At 32.5% G+C, this 20,802-nt stretch overlaps 1 protein-coding gene and 1 non-coding gene across 6 annotated transcripts in view; both read right to left on the bottom strand.

Moving 5' to 3' along the window:
* Window positions 1-20,802, bottom strand: part of LOC118201394 (cGMP-dependent protein kinase, isozyme 1-like) — a 259,174-nt gene that overhangs the window by 191,550 nt on the left and 46,822 nt on the right. For all 5 annotated transcript variants that reach the window (XM_085821964.1, XM_085821965.1, XM_085821966.1 and 2 more), the window contains one exon: window positions 7,285-7,487. In XM_085821964.1, the coding sequence (XP_085678090.1) occupies window positions 7,285-7,487 (203 nt within the window). The remainder of the gene's footprint in view (window positions 1-7,284; window positions 7,488-20,802) is intronic.
* Window positions 18,343-18,414, bottom strand: TRNAT-GGU (transfer RNA threonine (anticodon GGU)). Its single transcript has one exon. It is a non-coding gene; the product is annotated as a tRNA-Thr (tRNA).

Below are 20,802 nucleotides of genomic sequence, written 5' to 3'. Positions count from 1 at the left end.
CAAATTAGTAACCTCAAATAGCCGAGTAGTTGACACGAACGAAATATTCTTGGTAGAAATCAAGTGTTATTTCAGCGAACATAAAAGGAATAGAATATGTATTAGCCTAATTGCTTTATACTAAGGTGATCAGACACTTTCAGGTTAAATAGACGTACATTTAACTGTACTAGAAAAGGTCTGTCAACGTGTTGCTGCAGTACTTTGAAGTGACATATGAACCGAAAGATTTACTGAGACATTCGCTTCGAGATATTGCGGGTTCGCCTCCATTCATCTTAGGGATGAAGAAAGGGATCTAGCAAACCAGAAATACCTAAAGCTGAATGGAAGCAACCAGCAGTATCTCCAAGAATACCTGGACTCCATTTATAATATGATTTTCATTTAGATCTAATTTGTTTAGTGATAATAACAGATAAAGATATCATTCTATTTGATACACTCTGACTAGTATTTATAACTCTAAATTTACATTTTAAAATTAGATCACTTTCTACTTGACACATCAGGGAAAAAAGAATAACTTAGAGAAGAAAGGAGCAACCATACGCAAATTTTTCTGACTGTTGAAAAGAGGGAAGAGAAACTATACTTCTCAGAATACGAGACTGTGAGTTTTTTGCTGTTACCAGCAAGGTATTCTTTTATAGAGTCATTAGGTTTTTTTGAAGCAGAAGACATGAAAAATGTGCAGTGCACTCACCGAGACTCGAATCCTGGACCTTTCGAATATGCTTCCAATCCTTTGCCGAGTATGCTTCCAATTACACCACGAAAGCACGCGGAAAGGAGGGGGAAATGCCTTTCCCCTTTCAAAAGACGACTGGGAATTAGGGGGCCGAGTTGCCAAACAATGGTGGTGACGAATTCTCGTCCACCACATTTTAGTTCGGGCGTCACTTGTAGAGCCGTTAGGTTATGTTGAAGAAGGAGACGAGAAAAATGTGCAGTGGCCTCCCCAGGACTCGAACCCTGGACCTCGAATACGCCTCGAATATACTTATTATTACACCACAAAGGCATTCGGAAAGGAGGGAGAAAATACTTTATACCCTAAATTAAAATAAGATCTAGAAGATCCGTGATTGGTATTTTTGGAGGCTGACTTTTTGAGAACTAGAAAGGAAGTCTAATTAAAGTACTTTAATTCATTTATGTTCAGCTTCCTGTTATCATTTTGTAATCCTATATATCATTATATGCGCTGGCTTGAGATAACACAATATTGAGAAAATTAAAATGTGCTTAAATTATATAAGAAAAATCTACATTTTAAGATACAGTTATTAAATTACACTAATAGTGTGTTTTTTTATTTCATTAAGCAACTATCTCTATTTAGTTAAAAGCCAATGATTTTGTATTTTAAATCGTAGTTAAATTTAATGCATTAATAAATCTTTTCTGTTAATTTATATTGAAGAAGACATTTTAGTAACATTTTTCTGAGCGTTTCTTTGCATTTAAAGGGCGGTTCTGTTCCTCAGTTTTGTATTTTCCAATGTTTTAAACTAGTATTCTTCAGTTAGATTTCCCCAAAACAGAACATTCTTCGTCAGGAAATTAAGATTCCACGAGAATCAGTGATGATAAAATTAACCATACGTAAATATGTGAGTAATTATATCTGATATTTAGTTTGGAGCTCCTTAATGCTGTATTCAATACTATTTCAAGAGTTACGTAAAAATCCGTAAAAAGTTTTAAAAACGCAAATTTAAAATGTTAAAATTCTTATTGTCTCATGAAATGCTTTGAATTTTATTGGTTTCCAATATATATTAAAATGCTCGACAGGATTTCTTTATTAAATTTTTATAAAATATTAAGATGTAAAAATATATCAAAACACATATAGGGTGAGCAATAAATTAAATAAAATGTTAAAAAAAGAATTCAGATTCGAATTAAAACTAAAGCAACTTTTTAACACATTAATTTTTGAAGAAAATATTGAATATACATTTGGCTCTATAAAAAAAGTAACTCACTTTTTTTATAGAGCAAATATATTTGCTCTATAACATACATTTGGTAAATAAATTAATTATAAAATTTATTAATAAATTTATAAAATAAAATTGGCTCTAATTTTTCAATTATATTTAATTTTAAATAATATTTTAAATTTAGAAATAAATAAAATTTTTGAAAAATTGTAGAATATTTTCCATCAAAACTTCTTGTCTCTTAACAGCAAGACTGACAGATGACCATGTAAACTTGGTACTTGCTACGGAGTTTAATTCTTGGTAGAGGTAAAAAAGGGTTGGATATTACTTGCACACAGAGAACAAGAATGTGAACGATAGCTACTAATAAAAAGTATTTCATGGCTAGTGAGAGCAAATGAAATAGGCTTCATCGTTGAGACACAGAAACAAAACAGGACAGCATGGCTTGTATACATAATGTATCTTCCAAACTCCACAAATTCAGACCCGAGAACTTTGCTGGAAAGAATTTGATTGAGCACTATACTTGGAATGAAGAGGAACCACTACTTATTGATTATATTCCAGATAATAATTACGATATTAGGTGTTTTTTAAATAAAATCTATTCACTCAAATTTGGGAAACCATAAAGGTAAACATCATGGCAAACTTAGCAGAAAAGTTTTACTTTAGCACGGAAAAGCTTTAGCATATAAGGCTCATATTTCCCAGATTCCTGTTCAACAATTGAGAATTTTAGTTTCTGTTTCATCAACCGTATTCACTAGATCTGCGTTCTTCTTTTCGCTTACAAAATTGAAGTGGCATATGACGATGATGATGGCAAAGACGATAATGATGCAAGCTGATCAGGAGTGATCTGGAGACAACTAAGTCACTTAACAGATTAATATACCAAATGTATTGAAGTCAAAGAAAACTACATAGCAAAGCGAGAAACCAATTTTTAAAAATTAGTCTTATACAAATGTGTTAACTTACTGAGAGCCAATATTTTTCAATATAAAATGTATGAAAGCAAACAGAAAAGGAAATTACTGACAAATAATTTGAAAGACTTTTTCTAGGGCGTGTATCAAACTTGTGTTTATATAGATACGTTAGTACTGAAAAACTGAAGTTTGTTGTTAACATTAAAAATGCTCATTTTATGAACACGCTTGGTAATTTTTCCTAATTAGCGTATATTGAATGGAAAAGTAAATGTAATTATGCAAAAGCTATGCAGTTTATATTTGATCATTTACAAATATTAAATCCTGAAGGTGGCTTTCAGCATAAATTTGATTTTGCTTCCCTCAGTGTGTTTTCATTGTACCATGGACTCTAGAAGCTTCGAATAGTTGAACATCCCTGTACTAGATAATTTGGAAAGTTTCTTGCACTCACTTTAGGCCATAAAATTACTTTAAAACGCATTTTACTTTACAGCTTTTAAAAATATTAGCATTTTTGGTAGAATGTCAGCTTAAAAAAGAAAGCATTTCTTTAAATAAATATACTTAATTGAGTTAAAATGATTGAAAACGTGAACAGTTCAAAGATTAATTTTTCCGAACTGCAAAAGGTTAAGATTGAAACTATAAAGAAGCTGTTATCTCATATGGGACTTAATTCCATTTATATCGATGATGAACGAACATTATAAAAATCATTGAAATCATGAGCAATATCCTGAGTCAATATAAATCTGAGACTGATAAAAATCATTTAAATATCACCAACAGGCAATGGAGGAATGCTTCTATAGGAGACCTCAAAATCTAAATTTTTATAATTTAGATTATAAAAATTTATATAACCCAGACGGCAAAGTTGTTAGTGATCCTGACTGCTGCAGCGAAGGGCCAAGGTTCGAATCCCGAGAATGCATAGATGCAAATTGTCTGGCCCTTCATAGGAGGCAACGGTGGCCCACCTATTAGGTGCCTCTAGCCTCCATAATAACGTGACCACCGCTTCCGGCCTTAGCAGAGGCCAATGCCTTTAACGGTTTGTGCCTGCTATTGAAAATTAAAAAAAAAAAAAAAAAAAGTTTTCTCCACCAGATGTAGACGCACAATAAGGAAACCCCTTAAATATCAGACGCGTTATTTTGAAGAATATACGTGGAAGCGATTGCTGTAGTCGAATTCACATCTGTGATGTGTAAACCTTAAAATGTCAGACAGATCTATGAAGAGGAAGGAACACGGAACTACTGTTTTAAGCCGCTTATGTTCACTGATCAAGGCCGTTCCTCTTTAAAAAGGATTGACATATGCTTTCAGTTTTATGTCATTAATCAGGTACTCGCAGTTATTGGTGTCGACGTTACAAACACGTGGTATTTTAACCTCATTTTTTGAGTAAGAAGGGATTCTTCTCCTTCAACTCATCACGTGTGAGTCTAGCACAAAAATTTTAAACTAAATTCTTAGTGCTTACGGCATATTATTCTGGTACTTCTGGCATCAAGATTAAGATATTATTCTGAAGGTTTATTTTCACGTGTCAGTAGACAATGCATATATAAATTGGGAGCTCCTAGTTAGAATTGATGAAATAGAAAATTGAAGTTTTTGATTCTGCTTGCCATTTTCAAAAAATCAGTTTTTAATTTTGCAGTTTGTGGAAATTTTGCTTATATTGTACGCCTAATTTCTAATATTTGAATACTTAGTTCAGAAGTGATGCACGTTCAGAGCTATTATATTTTTAATTAATCTACATTATATTCATTTAATGTACATTTCTATACAAAAAAAATATGTTAAAAGAAGGCAGCTGGCAGCCTTTAGAATATAAGACTGAATAATTCGCTGTTTTATTATGATCTTAATTAGAAAACAGCCATGATGTGTGGAATAAATTCATAATAATTTACCCTTCAGAATAACTTTGAAGACTTTGTGCTATGATAGCTGTATCACATATATGCACGTACTTACATAATGTGCGTGCTTGAAAATTTAGCTCCAACAAAAAAGAACTGATACATAATTTTATTTAATATGATAGAAATAAAACTTGTGTGGTAACTATGTTTTCCATATGTTCGGTTTGACAAATAAATAATGAGTGATTTTTTATTGTTAAATTAAAACGCCATTGGTAGAGTATATATTGTCAAAATCATCAAACTTTATTACTAACCTGACAACATTCCAATATGGTTATCTAAATGTGACGAAAATTAATGCACTATTTCCGCACACATTAGTGAGAGAACGTTAAGCAGCTTGAAGCTTAAGTTTTATTTCAATTTTGAAGCTAATTTATGAGATAAGTGTATGGAGATAATTGTTCATTTCGCGCAAATATTCAGGTATCATGGAATGATTCCGAAAAAGTATAGAAACGATAGAAGATGAAGTTAGACCAGGACTTCCAGATTCTGTTTGCAACGAGAAAAGAGCTCAACTAAAAAAAATCAGAAAGTGGCTATAAGAATATTATTGTCTGACTGCGAGGGTGACAACCTATACGTCTTCTGCTAGTGAAGAGGTTACTCGCCGCCCACCCGATATAATGGTTAGGGACTCTGACTGGCATACCGAAAGGTCCGAGTTCGAATCCCAAAGAAGGCATGGATGTTTGTAAATGTATAGTGTCTGCACGACATGAGGGCACTCTAAACACGCGGGGAGCCGAAATTCCTGTCGAGAGGTTGTGGTAGGGGAAAAGGGGTGGGAGTCCTCTTCTTCAAAATTGAGGGCAGAATTGAGCAAAATCATACTTCTATCTATGTAGTGCTCAAGGCTCTTGCCAACGACAGGCGCAATCTTAACCCCTCGCCACGATGAATTTCGTGGGCTTCCTCTGATATTAGAGACCTGGTCTGATGTTACTGTAGATCGGCATGAAACAAAACAAAGAGAAGTTATTCGTAAAATTTCAGTGGAAAATATTTGACAAGAAGAAATTTGCTTCTCATGTTGTGCCATATTCTTTGTCTGGTGATCAAAATCATAACAGGGACATAATCGTAAACAGGATGCAAAATATTCTTCAGATTTTCAGAAGAATTAGAGTTCCTTAAAACTGATTTTTGCTGAGGATGAAACATAATATTTCGGGTACGTTCCCCTAGATACAGTATTCATGAATGCCAAAGTTCTGACTGTCAGTCAGTTATCATATAAATGAAAAATTCCGCATTCCGTAGGAGCAAGTTATCAAAGACCTTTTAATCAACTGTTCCAGAATATATACGGAAGAGTATTCTCTAAATATGGGACCTGAATACTCAACAGGCGGTAGTGTCTTATGATTTCTTCGCGATACTGCGCACACTCAACGGGCAGCAGTTGTACAAGATACTTTCGCAAAAAGCAAATTTGGATGGCTGGCTATCCATCCTACTCCTCAGATTGGTCCTTCTGTGAATTATTTTCTGTTCTCAAAGCTAAATTACTATTAAAAGGCGCTTTTACGATCAAGTTAAAGACATATAAAAAGCTGTAACATCGAGTTTTCGGACAATATTAAAATACAAACATATAACTACATGTTCATTCTAAACTTTCTCAGGTGTATGGATGTAAAAAGGATGTACTTAGAATCAAGTACTGCTTTTATATTTTTTGTTTGTTTATTTGTTTGTTTGCTTTACTTCCTAAACTCAGTCTCATTATTTAATTGTTATATCGTAAATTATTCGGAAAAATATATGCAGTACGGATTTTAATAATTAATCGTATTTACGAGAGAATAGTTTTAATTTTGCGAATAAGAATGGTGACAAGAGTTTATTCTAATGTTTTGGAGTGTAGTAATTAATCAAGAAAGTAAACACAATAAATACCCAAATTAAATTTTGAGGAGAATGATTATTATAATTAATGACACTCTTCGAAATCTATTAATGCTTACTGGCTTTTAGGTACTTCTTTACCGTGTAATAGCTTGCCAAAAGTGTAGTGTACTAAACAATTTATTATGTATTGCGTCTTCAGCTTATTTAATTACAATATCTTATTTAATTGCAGTTTACAATCCATGAAATGAATTTCTTTATATTACAAACCATCTTCTAAAACTCGCTAAATTTACACTTTTGTACTTCTTGAATAATAGCTTATTTTATTTTTCTTTACTGAAGTATTTTTTTTTGGGCGGGGGATTGTAATGATTAGTAATAACATAATGAATCTATGCTGTACCAATATAATTTGTAAGCTCTTACTTTTTTTAGGAGCAATGAATTTTATTTGTCATTAATGACAGACCGTAAAAGTGGTTTTGCTTAGCTACAGGCCACAGTTATTTTTTATTAGAAAAAAATACCATTAATACATTTTACGTAACTATGGTAATGGAAAGAGAAGTTTGATTTCTTTACCTGAAATCTTTCTCGTGTTTCTCCAGAATATAATCTATCATTCCTTTGAAGTTCTGCGCTCCACTCTCACCTGAAACACCTTGTTTCTTGCCGCCAGGACCTCCAATAGGAGAAGGAACTGGTCCCGATACGTCCGATTTGGGCACAGCGAAAGGTACAAGATCGGGTTGGGCCACATCTTGCGATGTAACTTCTAGTACAGACTGAAAGAAAATTAATGACTTAAATAAAGTTTAAAAAAGAAAAGAAACTAAAAAAAAAAAAGATATTTTAGTAGAAACGAAGGGAAAATAACAAACAAATTGCGAAAGCTGCGAACTTTTACTGTTCCAAGCTCTGTAATAGACTTTATTCATATTTATTCTTGCTAGAATAGCAAAATAAGGGATTTGGAAAGGGCGTTTGCATTACTTAATAATATTCTTCTTAATTTTTACATTTTTAATAGCACATGTAGCTGATAAATACTTTTATTTGGCCCTTGGTTCACCCCGAGAAAATTAACCGAAAAACAATATTCTGAAAGGGTTCAAATTTTAATGATCTTCTAAAAGAACTCTTTAACATGCTTAATCTTTAAATTTAACATATTTTATTCCCATCAGGTTGAGTAGTAGAGATTATCGCTACAGGTAGCTGAAATAACGAAACCTTTTCAGATATAAAGACAAATTAATATACTTTTAAGATAAGACTTAAGATTTACATGGAAACGTTATATTCCTTCTGCATGTTTAAAAAGTGAAAAAATAACGTAATATAACTCCAGAAAAATATTTAATGTTTTTAATAAACTATATCATGAACTACATGCATTTTAATTTAAATCAATCAGATTAAAAAGTAAAAAATAATACTTTTAAGATATGCATCTATTGCTTTTAAATAGTTTAATTTGTTAATTAATAACGGACAGATTAAATAACAAAGAAAAATGTCTTACGTTTTTTCGAATGGCAATAGACTCAGATGAAAAGTGAAAGAATGTAAAATCGTGTTCCGAAAGTAATAGACCTTTCGAGCTAAAAATATAAAGTTTTCAATATGACCTTTGTCAGTTGTCTTCTAGAATAATCTCATTCTAGCACCTGAAGGGAATTTTGGTTGATTTTCAACGATAGTAATACATTGGCGCTAATTTAAACTTCGCAAAAAACGTTCATGAAGTTAAAATGTAAAATCCAAAAGCTTTTGTATCCAATGTATAATGAAAAGTGTTAAAAGCACTTTTTATTAATTCTAGCAACGCTGAAAAAGCTCGTAAAAATTTTGTCGTGATCAATCAAACAAAACAAAATATAAAAATTATCAATAATGTAAATATATTTATGAATTAGTAACTGTATTAAATAATTTGTATCAATTAAAAACTTATTAAGAAGTAAAATAAGAGTTTAAATTATTGCGAAAGCCGTTTATTGCATTTAAATTATCCAATTTATTAAGAAGTTCTAATTTGAAAAATCTTATGATCTGTACATGAACTCACTTCCCATATTGCGCTTATGATAAATAACGTAGTGTAATATAACTCTCTAAAATATTTTGATAGCCTCCATTAAATTAGTAACAAGAATTTTATGTCAGAAACAAAATACTTTGCTAAAATATTTTATGAATTATTTGCAATAGCATTTACGAATTTTCCTTTCCAATACAATCGAAATCATTTTTATAAAGCATTCAGAAATAATTAGTAGTAAAAAGAAAGAATCATATTCATGATACAGGTTGTCATGTAGCCAAAGAACTTGGGAATTATCATTAGGTTTTATTTTTGATATACACATTAAAGTACAGATAGGAAAGGTTAACTGTTATCACACATTTTTAAAAAAAAATTAGCTCCAACTATTCTTTTTTCACTTTATCACATACTTTAAACAGCCAACCACAACGAATCATTGATGGGTTATCGTGTAAAGGAAAATATGATCCATTTAATAACGGTAGAGAAGAAGATGATTGGTTAAAACACAAATAATCTGCAACTTAACAGCGGAAGGAGAAAAAGTGTCTCTTTCTCTCAGAGGCAGATCTGGTAGGAATGCTGTTCTAAAATACGCATTCCATAGCTTAAGCTTTGTGATAAAACTTTCAGAGAGAAATTCTGCAGCGAAATTGGTTTTAATTGGTTTCAAGTGAAATCTAAAATTCCTAATTGAATTTTATTTTCCTATGCTTACTGATGTCTCGTGAAATTTAAACGACCGAAGTCAGCAAGTTTTTTTGTTTCATAAAAATTAATTTGAATTCTTTCTGAGAATTTTTCTCACTGTCTAATGCGTAAACTATTTTTCAGAATCGCAGAAGAAAATCTATAATTAAGATATGAGAGATTAGCACCAGAAGCAATAATTTATTTGTTACACATTAGAAGGGATAAAAATAGAATAAATTGATTTTTTAGAACGAAAACGTGTTCAATTTTTTTATAATAGAATTTTCTTGAGATTAATTTCTCCCGAAAAATTAAGAAGCCAGTTTCTCACATAGCAGCTTTAATTTTAAAAAGTAACATAGCTGTAATTTGTATTGATAACACTGACTTCGCCAATACAGATGTAATCTTTTTTTGCTTGGTTTGGAAACGGATTTTGTTCTCTATGCCATCAGAAATACGATAATCGAATTTAATTTTGATGATATTAATAATTTTGTTCATAAATTAGTTACCCCTATAGCGTAAATAACAGGACAATGAGCCTACACATATTAAATTATAAATATATTGAATGTTGTTTTTTGATTTATTCCTCGATTCATAGTGAAACGAGTGTCTTACAAAATATAAACTGAAATGCACTCTTTTAGAAGTGCATAAATATATAAAATATTTAAAGATTGATTTAGAACAAAACATTTTGTTAAACACTTTTATTAAAATTTAATAGTTATATCGACATAGTTTGCACATTAAATTTCAAGAAACCCCCGTAATACTGAATATGAAAAAATATATACATAAAATCATTGCAATGTATCGTAATCCTATCAAATTCCTTTCACGGTAATCAAATATTTGTGTAAAACTATTACGTTAAAAGTAGGAAACGATACTATAACTCCTTTCCCTCTCCTACAAACTTTTAACAATCCTCCAGAGGTTGTGATTTTAATTCCCATTTGGTATCATATCCTCTCACTTATCGGTTTTTGTCAGCAGTTGACGCGAACGCAGTTGCTTTTTTGAGTTGCGGACGTCCGGAGGAAGTCAGCCTCTTTTGCATACGAACAAACGTTGTTTACTGAATGAACTCAAGAAATATCATTCTAGGATTAGCATGTGTCTACCTCTCATATAATGCACTAATAATTCAATCTCTATAAGACTTAAAAAATTAATGTCTATGATTTTATATAAAATTACTGTATCCTTCTTCAGGGTATAGTAATTTTATATAAAATTGTGTATCCACAAGATACTGTCTCCAGTTTATACTGATGCCTTATTGTCAAGCATTTTCAAATGGGAAGATATTAAAATTAACTTATTCCAATCCTCCTGCTAAAAAGGTCTGTACCACTCCAAAACAATCTGTTAAAGCATAAATAATTTTTAACAGCATTTATTCACGCTATAGGATAATAAGATATTTCTTAGAGTACCAAATAAAAAGATTTTCCCTGTAGATAAAAATATTCAACCTGGTAGATAAAAATATTCAACTTCAAATAATTTTTATGTGCTATTGAAGAATATATAATGTAGAATGAAGAATGAATATAAACTAATGAAAATATAAACACGAAAATATTCCATAACTCTCTATTTTAGGGTAAAATATTGAAATCCCTTTCACACTGGAATATCACTAACGAAAATTAAACATATTCACATAACTTCCAGGATTTGCAACAATAATCATCACACAGTAATGAATTGTACGTTCTTTTATTTTTTTAGTAATGGTCCCTTCAAGTGACTCGTAAATCATTCGATAAAAAATGAAAAATTATCTATGATATAACGTAGATAAAATAGGGGGAATTTGTGAAATTTTCTAACAAAGCTCCTATTTTCGAGATTTTAGTTACTCTCAGTACGAAAGCTATGTGTCTGGAAATTTTGAGAATTTCAGTATCGATAAGTATGGAAAAGGTTCATAGGCATGAAATGGGTGATCAGCATAAAATGTAGATAAAAGGCAAGCTAGGCTATCAACACTTTCGGATAGAATGGAGGCTATTTATTGCTGTTGTGTAAAAAAGGCTCAAAGCTGAACTGTGCACAAAGAAAATGCAAAATTGTCAATACAATTAGCGTATTTGAAAATCTGCCTTTGTTAGTTTATGTGATTCATTATAATAAGTACAGCTGATAAATTTGTGGAGATATAAAGATCACTGCTATACTGTTGAGATTACAAGGTGGATTTACAAAATATATTTGCTTTGTTTGCTTATGGGACAATTTGGCTGAGGTTTCAGCCTACACTATGAAAACATGACTGTCAAGAGATCTTGTTAATACGGGCAGCATAAAGTTGGATATGTTCCGCCAATAAATTTAAACAAGGTACTGCTGCAACATCTACATAGAAAATTAACCTAGTGAAAAAACTTTTGTTAAGGTTATGGACTTGAAATGTTTATTTCGTTTTATTTTTTTCGTTCTTTTTTTATCCAGTTTATAATACCGGATGATCTATTCACTCGCCTCCAAAGCTGAGTTACGCCTACATGCTGAGTTTGGAATATATAACAATAATATACAACATGTCCCTAAGTTTCGTTATACTTGTCAGCCGTATTGTGGTTTTCGTTGAACAATTCAGGCTTTTACACCGAATTGTAATGACTGGTATGCTAAAATGAGCTATACATTTTACATAAGACCCTGAAATCTTAAAGTTGTCTTATATTTTAACCGTAATAGTCGAATAATATAGAAATTATAAGTGCATATGTTGCAGCTACAGCTTGCAATGCTGTGTGTTACGTACCCCGGATTCAGAATATTTTGATAAATCTTATACATATTTTTTGTTATTACTCTCAAATGGATTTCATAATTTTCTTGCGAATTTAATATTTCTGGCTAAAATTTAATGTAAAATTTAAAAAGTTAAGTTTATTAAGCTTGAGATTTTATGATGTCAAAAATAATTTACATCACAGAATCTCAAGCGCAATAAATTTGAATTTTTAATTCGAAAAACTTTCAGATATTTGGAAGTTTTGACTCAATTAACCAAGCAATAAGGCAAAATGTTTCTCTCTTTTAATGTCAGATATGTTTTCATAAAATTAATACTTCATTACCTCAAACGTGTCACTCTGAAACGGTATAATAGTTAATAAAGGTTAAATGCTAGTTCGAAACCAGAGTGCGGATCGAATACCGCTTAATGCTGAGTTGTTTCCACGCGTATTCCTACGCTTCTAGCGGATGTATTTATCTCCTGTGGTTGTTCTCCCCCCCCCAGGTAATCCTCTCTGTGATTAAGCGGGTGAATAAGTGGTGGGATCAGCTGTTGCCAACAAATACATTCGGAGTAAAAGGCAGGTTATGCTTCAACAAAAACTAAATAAGTAAATAACCTACTAACGAATTAAACATCTAAGACAATTGTAAGCCTGATTTTTAATTTTATTAACAACAGAGTAACATGAAGCAGAATTTTAGTCGAAAGAATGAAATGAGAGAAAGTTCTTCATAAAGAAGAAAAATTCACTCGTAGTACTTCATATTAAATGTTTTCGTAGGCATAATATTTTATATGTAATATTTCATATTAAATTCTTTAGCATCTTTTTATATTAATTTCTTTTAATTACTAATAAATCATAAAAAGGATAGCAGTCGTTAATTAAGAAAATTAGGTAAGCGGTTAAATTAGCTTATGTGTACAAACTGGATAGAATTATGTATCCAAAATTGGATAGAATTTTTTTGTTTTGCTGGCGTTCAAGATGATTTACAATGACATGCAATGATTAAAATACGAGGCTGCTTATTATTATTCGCTTATTTCATTAACAGATGAAATAACTATATTTTCTTGGCGGTAAGAGTTTCATAAATAACATATAAATAATTCAGCTAAACTCAGCTGACTTCGTTAAGCTCGATGTTGATGTTTTCTCTAATACAATTTAGGACTGCTATTTAAAAGCTCTTATAAATCAAAATTACGTCTGTGCTTTCCATAAAGTACTTTTCCATATTTTTGCTTCGCTCTTATTTTGAACTCTGTTAGTTAAGATGTGATTTAATACTACTGATAGTTCGATTACGCCGTATGCTTACTTTGTTCAGAAATGCTTATTGCTGCCCAAGTTTACGTCCGCGAATTTACTTTTCCAAACATTTAATGTTCATTAATTATTTTCAGAACAGTTTCATTTCATTCAAGAAATGAATTAATTAATTTGTTTCTATTACAACTGATGATTATGTTTCGAGATAAGAAAAATGGTTAGAGAAAAAATTATTGTACGCCATTACATTACTAGTTAATAAATTACTGTACAAACCGATACTACTAGTTGTACAAAATAAAACAATAACATATATGTATTGCTATCAGTTACATGAATATAAACTCATTTGTCATTGCAGGATATTTGTACACATGTGAGTACAGGCGAGGTGTATAAGATGTATTTTATATGCATTGCAGTTACTTCCAAAAATTTTATAGCTATTGCTTAGGTAAGTACGTGTTTGATTTTCTAAAAACAGATTCATATTACGTAATACCTGTAAATTTATATATGGGTAAACTAGTACCTCAATTAATGCTGAGGATCAGAATGACCACTCAGCAAATGTATTTCATATTAATTCTCGCAAGGAAAGGCTTTCTTCTTTTTGAAGATCATCGCAAAGCATTCGAGATTTATCAGCTTAAAAGGAACGATGCCTTCATAAAAGAGTGGGGATCTGAATTGACGAGAATCTGAATAGTATTCTCCTCATACATGGCAAAAAGTCTCACCTATCCCATTCGTCGGCATTTGAACGCGGCTCGAACTATCAGTATTCAGCAGTTTTACTGCTTAACCGCTAGTAAGACTTGCAGAAAAAAAAAAAAAAAAAAGAGAAAGGAAAAAAATTTATACCTGAGGGAAAACTCACTACGCTTTTATTTGCTTTTATTGCCTTCAGTTTAGGGCATTTAACGATATTCCCGTTTTAGATTGTAAAGGAATTCAAGATAAAACCACTAAATTGATGCATGTCAGACAAACGCGAAAACGTTACGGCAAGATGTACTTATACGAGTACGAGTTGTGATTACCGTTCATCATACTGAAAAGTTCAGATTATAACTTAAGCACTTTATATGTTTGTTAATTTACCATGTAATTTTAGCGCTTCCGCTAAATTTTCAGCTATTTAATATGACACTTACACATATGCATTAAATATATACTTATACTATACATATAAGAAATATGATATAAAGTATATATCATTCGAAGTATAAAGACATAATTTTAGCAAATTTTGCTACTGTTCAAGAATGATAAAATCTGCAGCTAATATATGTTATAACTCATTAATTATAGTGTTACGAATTTGTACATAGATGATTTTAATGCAATTATGTGTGAAACTGACGTATTTTCCTGTGTAATGTAATGCGAAAGAAATTTAAAGAGACAAGCTACTCCGGAGAAATAAGAATACAGGGTCACGTCCTTTAACATTGAGTAACTGGGTATCTCGGTAATTTAGCGAGATATCGCCAAGCTAGCAACGGTTTTTGCGACTTATTTAGCGAAAAACCTCCATTCGCCAAACGTGGCGACCATTTGGCGATATTTTGGTAAGTCAAATCACTTTAATAGATAATAAATACCTGTACCTGTATCTTTAATACCTGTATCACCTTAATAGGTACTGTGATTGAATAAATGCAATTACTCGACACTCACATTGGCTTCCATTAAATTCGAGAAGCAGAAAGTGCTAGAAATATCTCGGTGGCCGGGTGAAACCTATGCAGGTTGTCTCAAAAGGTCATTGCCAAATTTAACATACTGGTCTGTCATACTATGATAAAAAATAGATTTACATAGGAACCTGTGCCCCAAATGAACACGTACGGCGACCACTAGAGGGCAATGTTCGCACTTATGGGAGAGTGGGAAGTGTGATCATTTTGGGCGAAGATTGCAGGAGAAGGATAAATCGGTTTATTCACTCAGTTCTTTATGGGTATTTTGTGTGATATTTTGTGGAAAAAGTGTTGCTGGATCTGATGGTTGATGTTCCAGCAGCTACACGCCGAAACATATGGTTTCATCATGATGAAGCGCCTACACATTTTAGCAACACTATGTGGGAATATTTCGATAGGACATACCTATCTCTGGATTGGCAGAATCGGACCAGTTGCATGGCTACCGCGATCCCCCCGACTTGACTCTCCCGGATTTATATCTGTGGGGATACATGAAGTCCATGGTGTACAAGATGACCGTAACATCGGAGGATCACGGAAGGGGTGGCACGTTCCGTGACACGCCTGTCTATTTTGAACGGGTCCGTGAATCCATGCGTCTACGTTGTGAACATGCAATTTGACGAATCGAAGGAATTTTGATCGTCTTCTATGATGTAACCATGCTCTTTAATAAATGTCCTCTTTCGACATCCCTTCTTTCCTCTACGCCTACGAAAGTGGTCATCGCTCTGCCTTCTCAGACATACGTTCCTATGTAAAACTTGTTTGTTATGGTACGAGAGACCAACATGTTAATTTCGGCAATGTCCATTTAAGACACCCTGTATAAGGCTGGAAAGAGAGAGCATCTACTTTTAATTAGTTGGAGTTGTTGTTGCTGTTGCGAGTTGTTAGTTCAGCGTGAAATGAGATATCAAGAGTTAGCTTTCTTTTTGTATACGCTTTACATTGCGTTTTGTTTAACGTTCTTAGAAGTTTGAAGTGTAGCTACTGATTCTACTCTGTGATCCTGTGAACACATGTACGAGTATTTCTGTAGAAAATTCCAGAACTTCGAAGTGTTTCTTTTGAAAAAATAAATTTTACTAGCCTATCATCAGACTTCTGTGCATTCAATATATTAAAAACCCGTACGCACGCAACAATATTATAAAAATAAGTTAATTCATAAGTGAAGTTTACAGTTAATTTCTTACTTTATTCTTATTGATTGTCACTGCTGAGAATGTTTGTTCACTATGCTGATGAATGAAGAAGGTACAATATAGCCTTAAAATAATGTGGGAAACATGTATTATCCTACATCATTTTATTACTTCTAAATCGATTAGAAAGTCTTCCATTCTCGTACCTATAATATTTATTTTCTATATACAAAATATTGATTACTTATTAATTAGTCAACTTTATTATCTCCCAGCAACCTATATATATAGTTATGGGAGGTAATATGTTCGGTCCAAAAATTCGATATTGAGTTTTTGGTGAATAAGCACGAATTAGAGTCCCCTCAACATGTTTTTACTATTTCTGCGATGATGTTTGTCCGTATGTGGGACAATGTTTCGTCCACCATAACTCTCATATGGAACTTGTGCTAGTTTTAAAAACAAGTTGTTGAAAGTTTAGTAGTAACTCTTCTATTACTTTTGTATTATATTTTTAGCTTTCCTGTATTGGTTGAAAAGAAATTATTTTATCATTTTTACATAAGATCTTGTCTTCGATCCCTTCTTTCACACTCCTTTCATGCACTTCTTATCACTTCATTTTAGATTAGTTTGATATTGTCTTTGGTGTTCACAGTGTTATTGCTATTCCAAAATGCCTGTTAATTGTTTATTGCTTCCGTCCGTTTTATTCTAGCTCAAAAGGTTTATCCTAAGTTTTTAACAGTTATTTTTTAAGCTATAGCTCCTTTCCTATCCATCCTAATTTTGTGTTTTTAGAATCGCGTTTAATGCAAATGAGTAGGAGTAGTATTTAAGTTGTAGTTCCACTGACTTTGAGAGAGAGCATCAGAGTTTCTGACTAGCGCGCGTTTGCTTTTTGACCACGTCTCTCTATGCTCGGCCGTATTACAGGCCTTGGTAGCTTCGCTAGCTAATTCGATATTTATCGGCCAACTAGTTAGATTTATGTTAGCTTCGGCTACATCTTTAGTTAAGCATTAGTTAAGTTTTTATTTTTATATTTTTGAGTTTAAGCCTAAGTGGTGGCTTTGCTGTACGCCCTGAGAAAGGAGCCTGCTGTTATTCTTTATTTTGAGCAATAAAGGTGGTCCTTTCTTGAGCCTTATGTTTTAGTTATGTTATGTTATTAGTGAACTTTAGCGATTATTCGCTTAGCTGTTCACTAGGTTCCTCCACACTTAAGCTGTTAGATGAAAGGGTCGAACCCCGCAAGTTCTTGAACTATGCGACGAAGATAGTATTTGTTTTAAAATCTGATATGATTCCCTGATCAATTGGTTTTGTTTCTGAGATAGAGTAGGGTGATGACGGGTAAACTTCTACTACTGGAATCAAAGTCCGATAAATAGATTGAATGACTTCAAAATATTATCAATAATCCAGTTTGTTAGATGGAAAATTTTTAATTTTCCAGTCGAATTAGATCATTCATTAGCTCCAGCCATTTGATTCTTAGTTAATTTTTTAAACTAATGCAAATGTAAATTATTTTCCCTAAAAAAATGCATGAATTGTGTCACCTTTTTCGTTTCTAAGGTGTCGGCTAATGATTTCATTACCAAAATATTTTAATTACACTTACACGACCTGAAAGTGCCAAGCTCTGAAAATACATTTAATAGCGTTTCAGGAATATGCTGTAGAGACATTAGGATATTTTTGAAAGCAGAAAAGATGAAAAATATGCAACCGTCTTCGCCGGGAATCGAACCACGGACCTCTGGAATACCGGCCCAGCGTGCTACCGTTACACCACGAAGGTACGCTAGGAAAGTGGGAGAAATGCCTTATATACTCCCCTTTTTAAAGGGCGACTAGGGTTTTAGGGGACCTAGTCGCCAAATCCTGGGTACGGAGAATCATCATCCACAACCCTTTTAGTTCGGGCGCCACTTGTAGAGACATTAGGATATTTTTGGAAGCAGAAAAGATGAAAAATATACAACCGCCTTCGCCGGGAATCGAACCGCGGACCTCTGGAATACCGGTCCAGCGTGCTACCGTTACACCACGAAGGCACGCTAGGGAAGTAGGAGAAATAACTTATAATGCAAAATAATTTAATGCTTAGAACGAAAACTCCAGTATCTGAAATGGAAAGTAGACACATTAAAAATAAATAAATTAATTAATTATTAGAAAATAAATAAGTAATGGAAGCAAGGAAACAAATCGATAAGAGGGAAAAAATTAATAAACAATCATGATGAAATGTAATAAGCAAAGAAGAAAAAATATGTCCAATTTTTTAAATCTCATTTCTATTCTTTTATTGAAACATTTCTCCATGTTTTAAATGGTTAGGTTTGGTACAGAGAAATTTTCTTAGTACCTGTAAGAGATAAGATTAAGAAAAAAGAATTACAAAATTAATAGTAAAATTATAGTATTAAGTCTTAATTATGTCATAATTTTTAATCGTAAAATTATGGGAATCATATTAGATTTGAACTTGCTCAGTTTGATGCTTTGCATGTTAATCCAAAATTATACAGAAAATTTCAACTATATTTGAACTATAAATTTCGTTCCACAAACACTTCTAAATTTAGCGTTTTATCGGTAATATATCGGAGAATTTCTTTGAATACTAACCCATACAACTCAAAAAGGAAAAAGTAATTATACATAATCTCGTCAAGCAGTTTTAAACTACGGTATATTCAAGAAATATGATATAATAATCTGGAAGTTCTTTGTTTATAGTAATACTCAACTCGGTAAATGCGTTACATCATTCAGAATCTAATTTGATGGTAAATTCAAATAATTTTAGAAACATTTATTATTAGTCATAGAAGCAGCAAAGGTATAAATAAAGTTAACTACTAAAATATAAATACATTTCTAAAACGTACTGAGAATCCATGTTTTGAACTGGAGATAAGTTACTAAAGTGTATTTTTTTAACAAAATTCACAATATAAAATACATTCTAATAAGCAATGGGCAGGTATTATATAACACATGCATTTATTAATTTTTTGACTATATATTTCTTTAACTAAATTCATTTTAGACATTAAGATAAATTCCTATTCGATTAAATTTACATCTGTTTTATTTTTATATGTTGTAGGATGTTTCTGTATTTCACTTCTTCCATACAGTTTTTTATTATTTCCTAAAGATGAGGCAGTCTTTTGAAGGCAAATAGTAGATTGATAAAATACAAGGTCAAAATAATATGTAGAATAACTATTTCGTAACAGTAATGAAATGCACTTCGCTATATGTTCAAAGCAGAACGTTAACTTAAGCAGCAGTTGATGCTGGACGTTTTGATTACCACTGTATATAACAAGCAAGTTCGGGATATTTGGAAAAAAAAAATCCCAAAATTTGACTTTATTTCCTAATGTTGCGTGCGTATGGGTTCGTAATAGATTAAATGCATACAGAATTGATGACACTTGATAAAATTTATTTTACCTAAAGAGAAACTTCACAGTTTTCGAAATTTCCACAAATATACTCGTATAGCTTTTCATAGTATCACAGAGTTGCACTTCAAACTACTCAGAACGTTAGACAGAAAAAATGGTAAACGCAACTAAAAGACGGCGATATCTCAATCGCTATCTGAATACCTTCGTAATCAACTCTGAACTAACAACTGAGAGAATACCAGTATTGAATTATGGCTAGTTTATCGCGCGAAGCGTGATGTTATCAGCTCAGTTGAAGTATTGCCTGTAATACCGCATGATTTTGCTTGATTGATGACTGCAAAGATCCGTGAGGGCGAAGGTAAGGAGGTGGAGAAGAGTGGAGGTGATCGTGTGTTACCAGACCAAGACATGCAGCCGCGGGCACCAGCTAGCCGTGAATCTTGAGTGAATATGTTTGATAAGTCGTCTTGGGGTATGCAAGGAAACAGGCCACGTGATTCTTGCAGAAGATGCTTTGAAATCGCCAGTACCAATACCAATAATGAATTATCTCTGGTTTCTCGCTTGAAGCGTGACGTTACCAGCTCATATTGAGGTACTGCCTTTAAAGGCGCTTTGCTTCACTCATGACAAAATGATGATCCGAGAGGACGGGAAAAAAATAAGAGGTGGAAGAGAATAGTGGTAATTTTTCGTTGCCAGTAGAAGACAAGCAGGTGCTCTCTTCTGTCTGAGGTAGCTTTTCTCCGCCACTGAGAAATCTCTAGCAAGGGAAGGTATATGAAGGCCGTATACGGTTACAACTAGCTACATATGGAATCAATTATAGTTATTCAATAACAAATCACATTACGGTGATGCAGGGACCGGACGAAAATGTCGCCAAGTGATCGTCAATTTGCCTATTTTAGTCATTTCTCGCCAAACTTAGCAGCAAAAATTAATCGCCAAAACAGTCGCCAGCTTGGCGATATCTTACAAACTACCGAGACCACCGTTTACTCAATCTTAAAT

Source organism: Stegodyphus dumicola, chromosome 8 (assembly GCF_044657685.1).
Source record: "Stegodyphus dumicola isolate Sdum_Otavi_A_Nest chromosome 8, ASM4465768v1".
Lineage (NCBI taxonomy): Eukaryota > Metazoa > Arthropoda > Arachnida > Araneae > Eresidae > Stegodyphus > Stegodyphus dumicola.
This window is presented reverse-complemented; position numbering and strand designations above follow the sequence as displayed.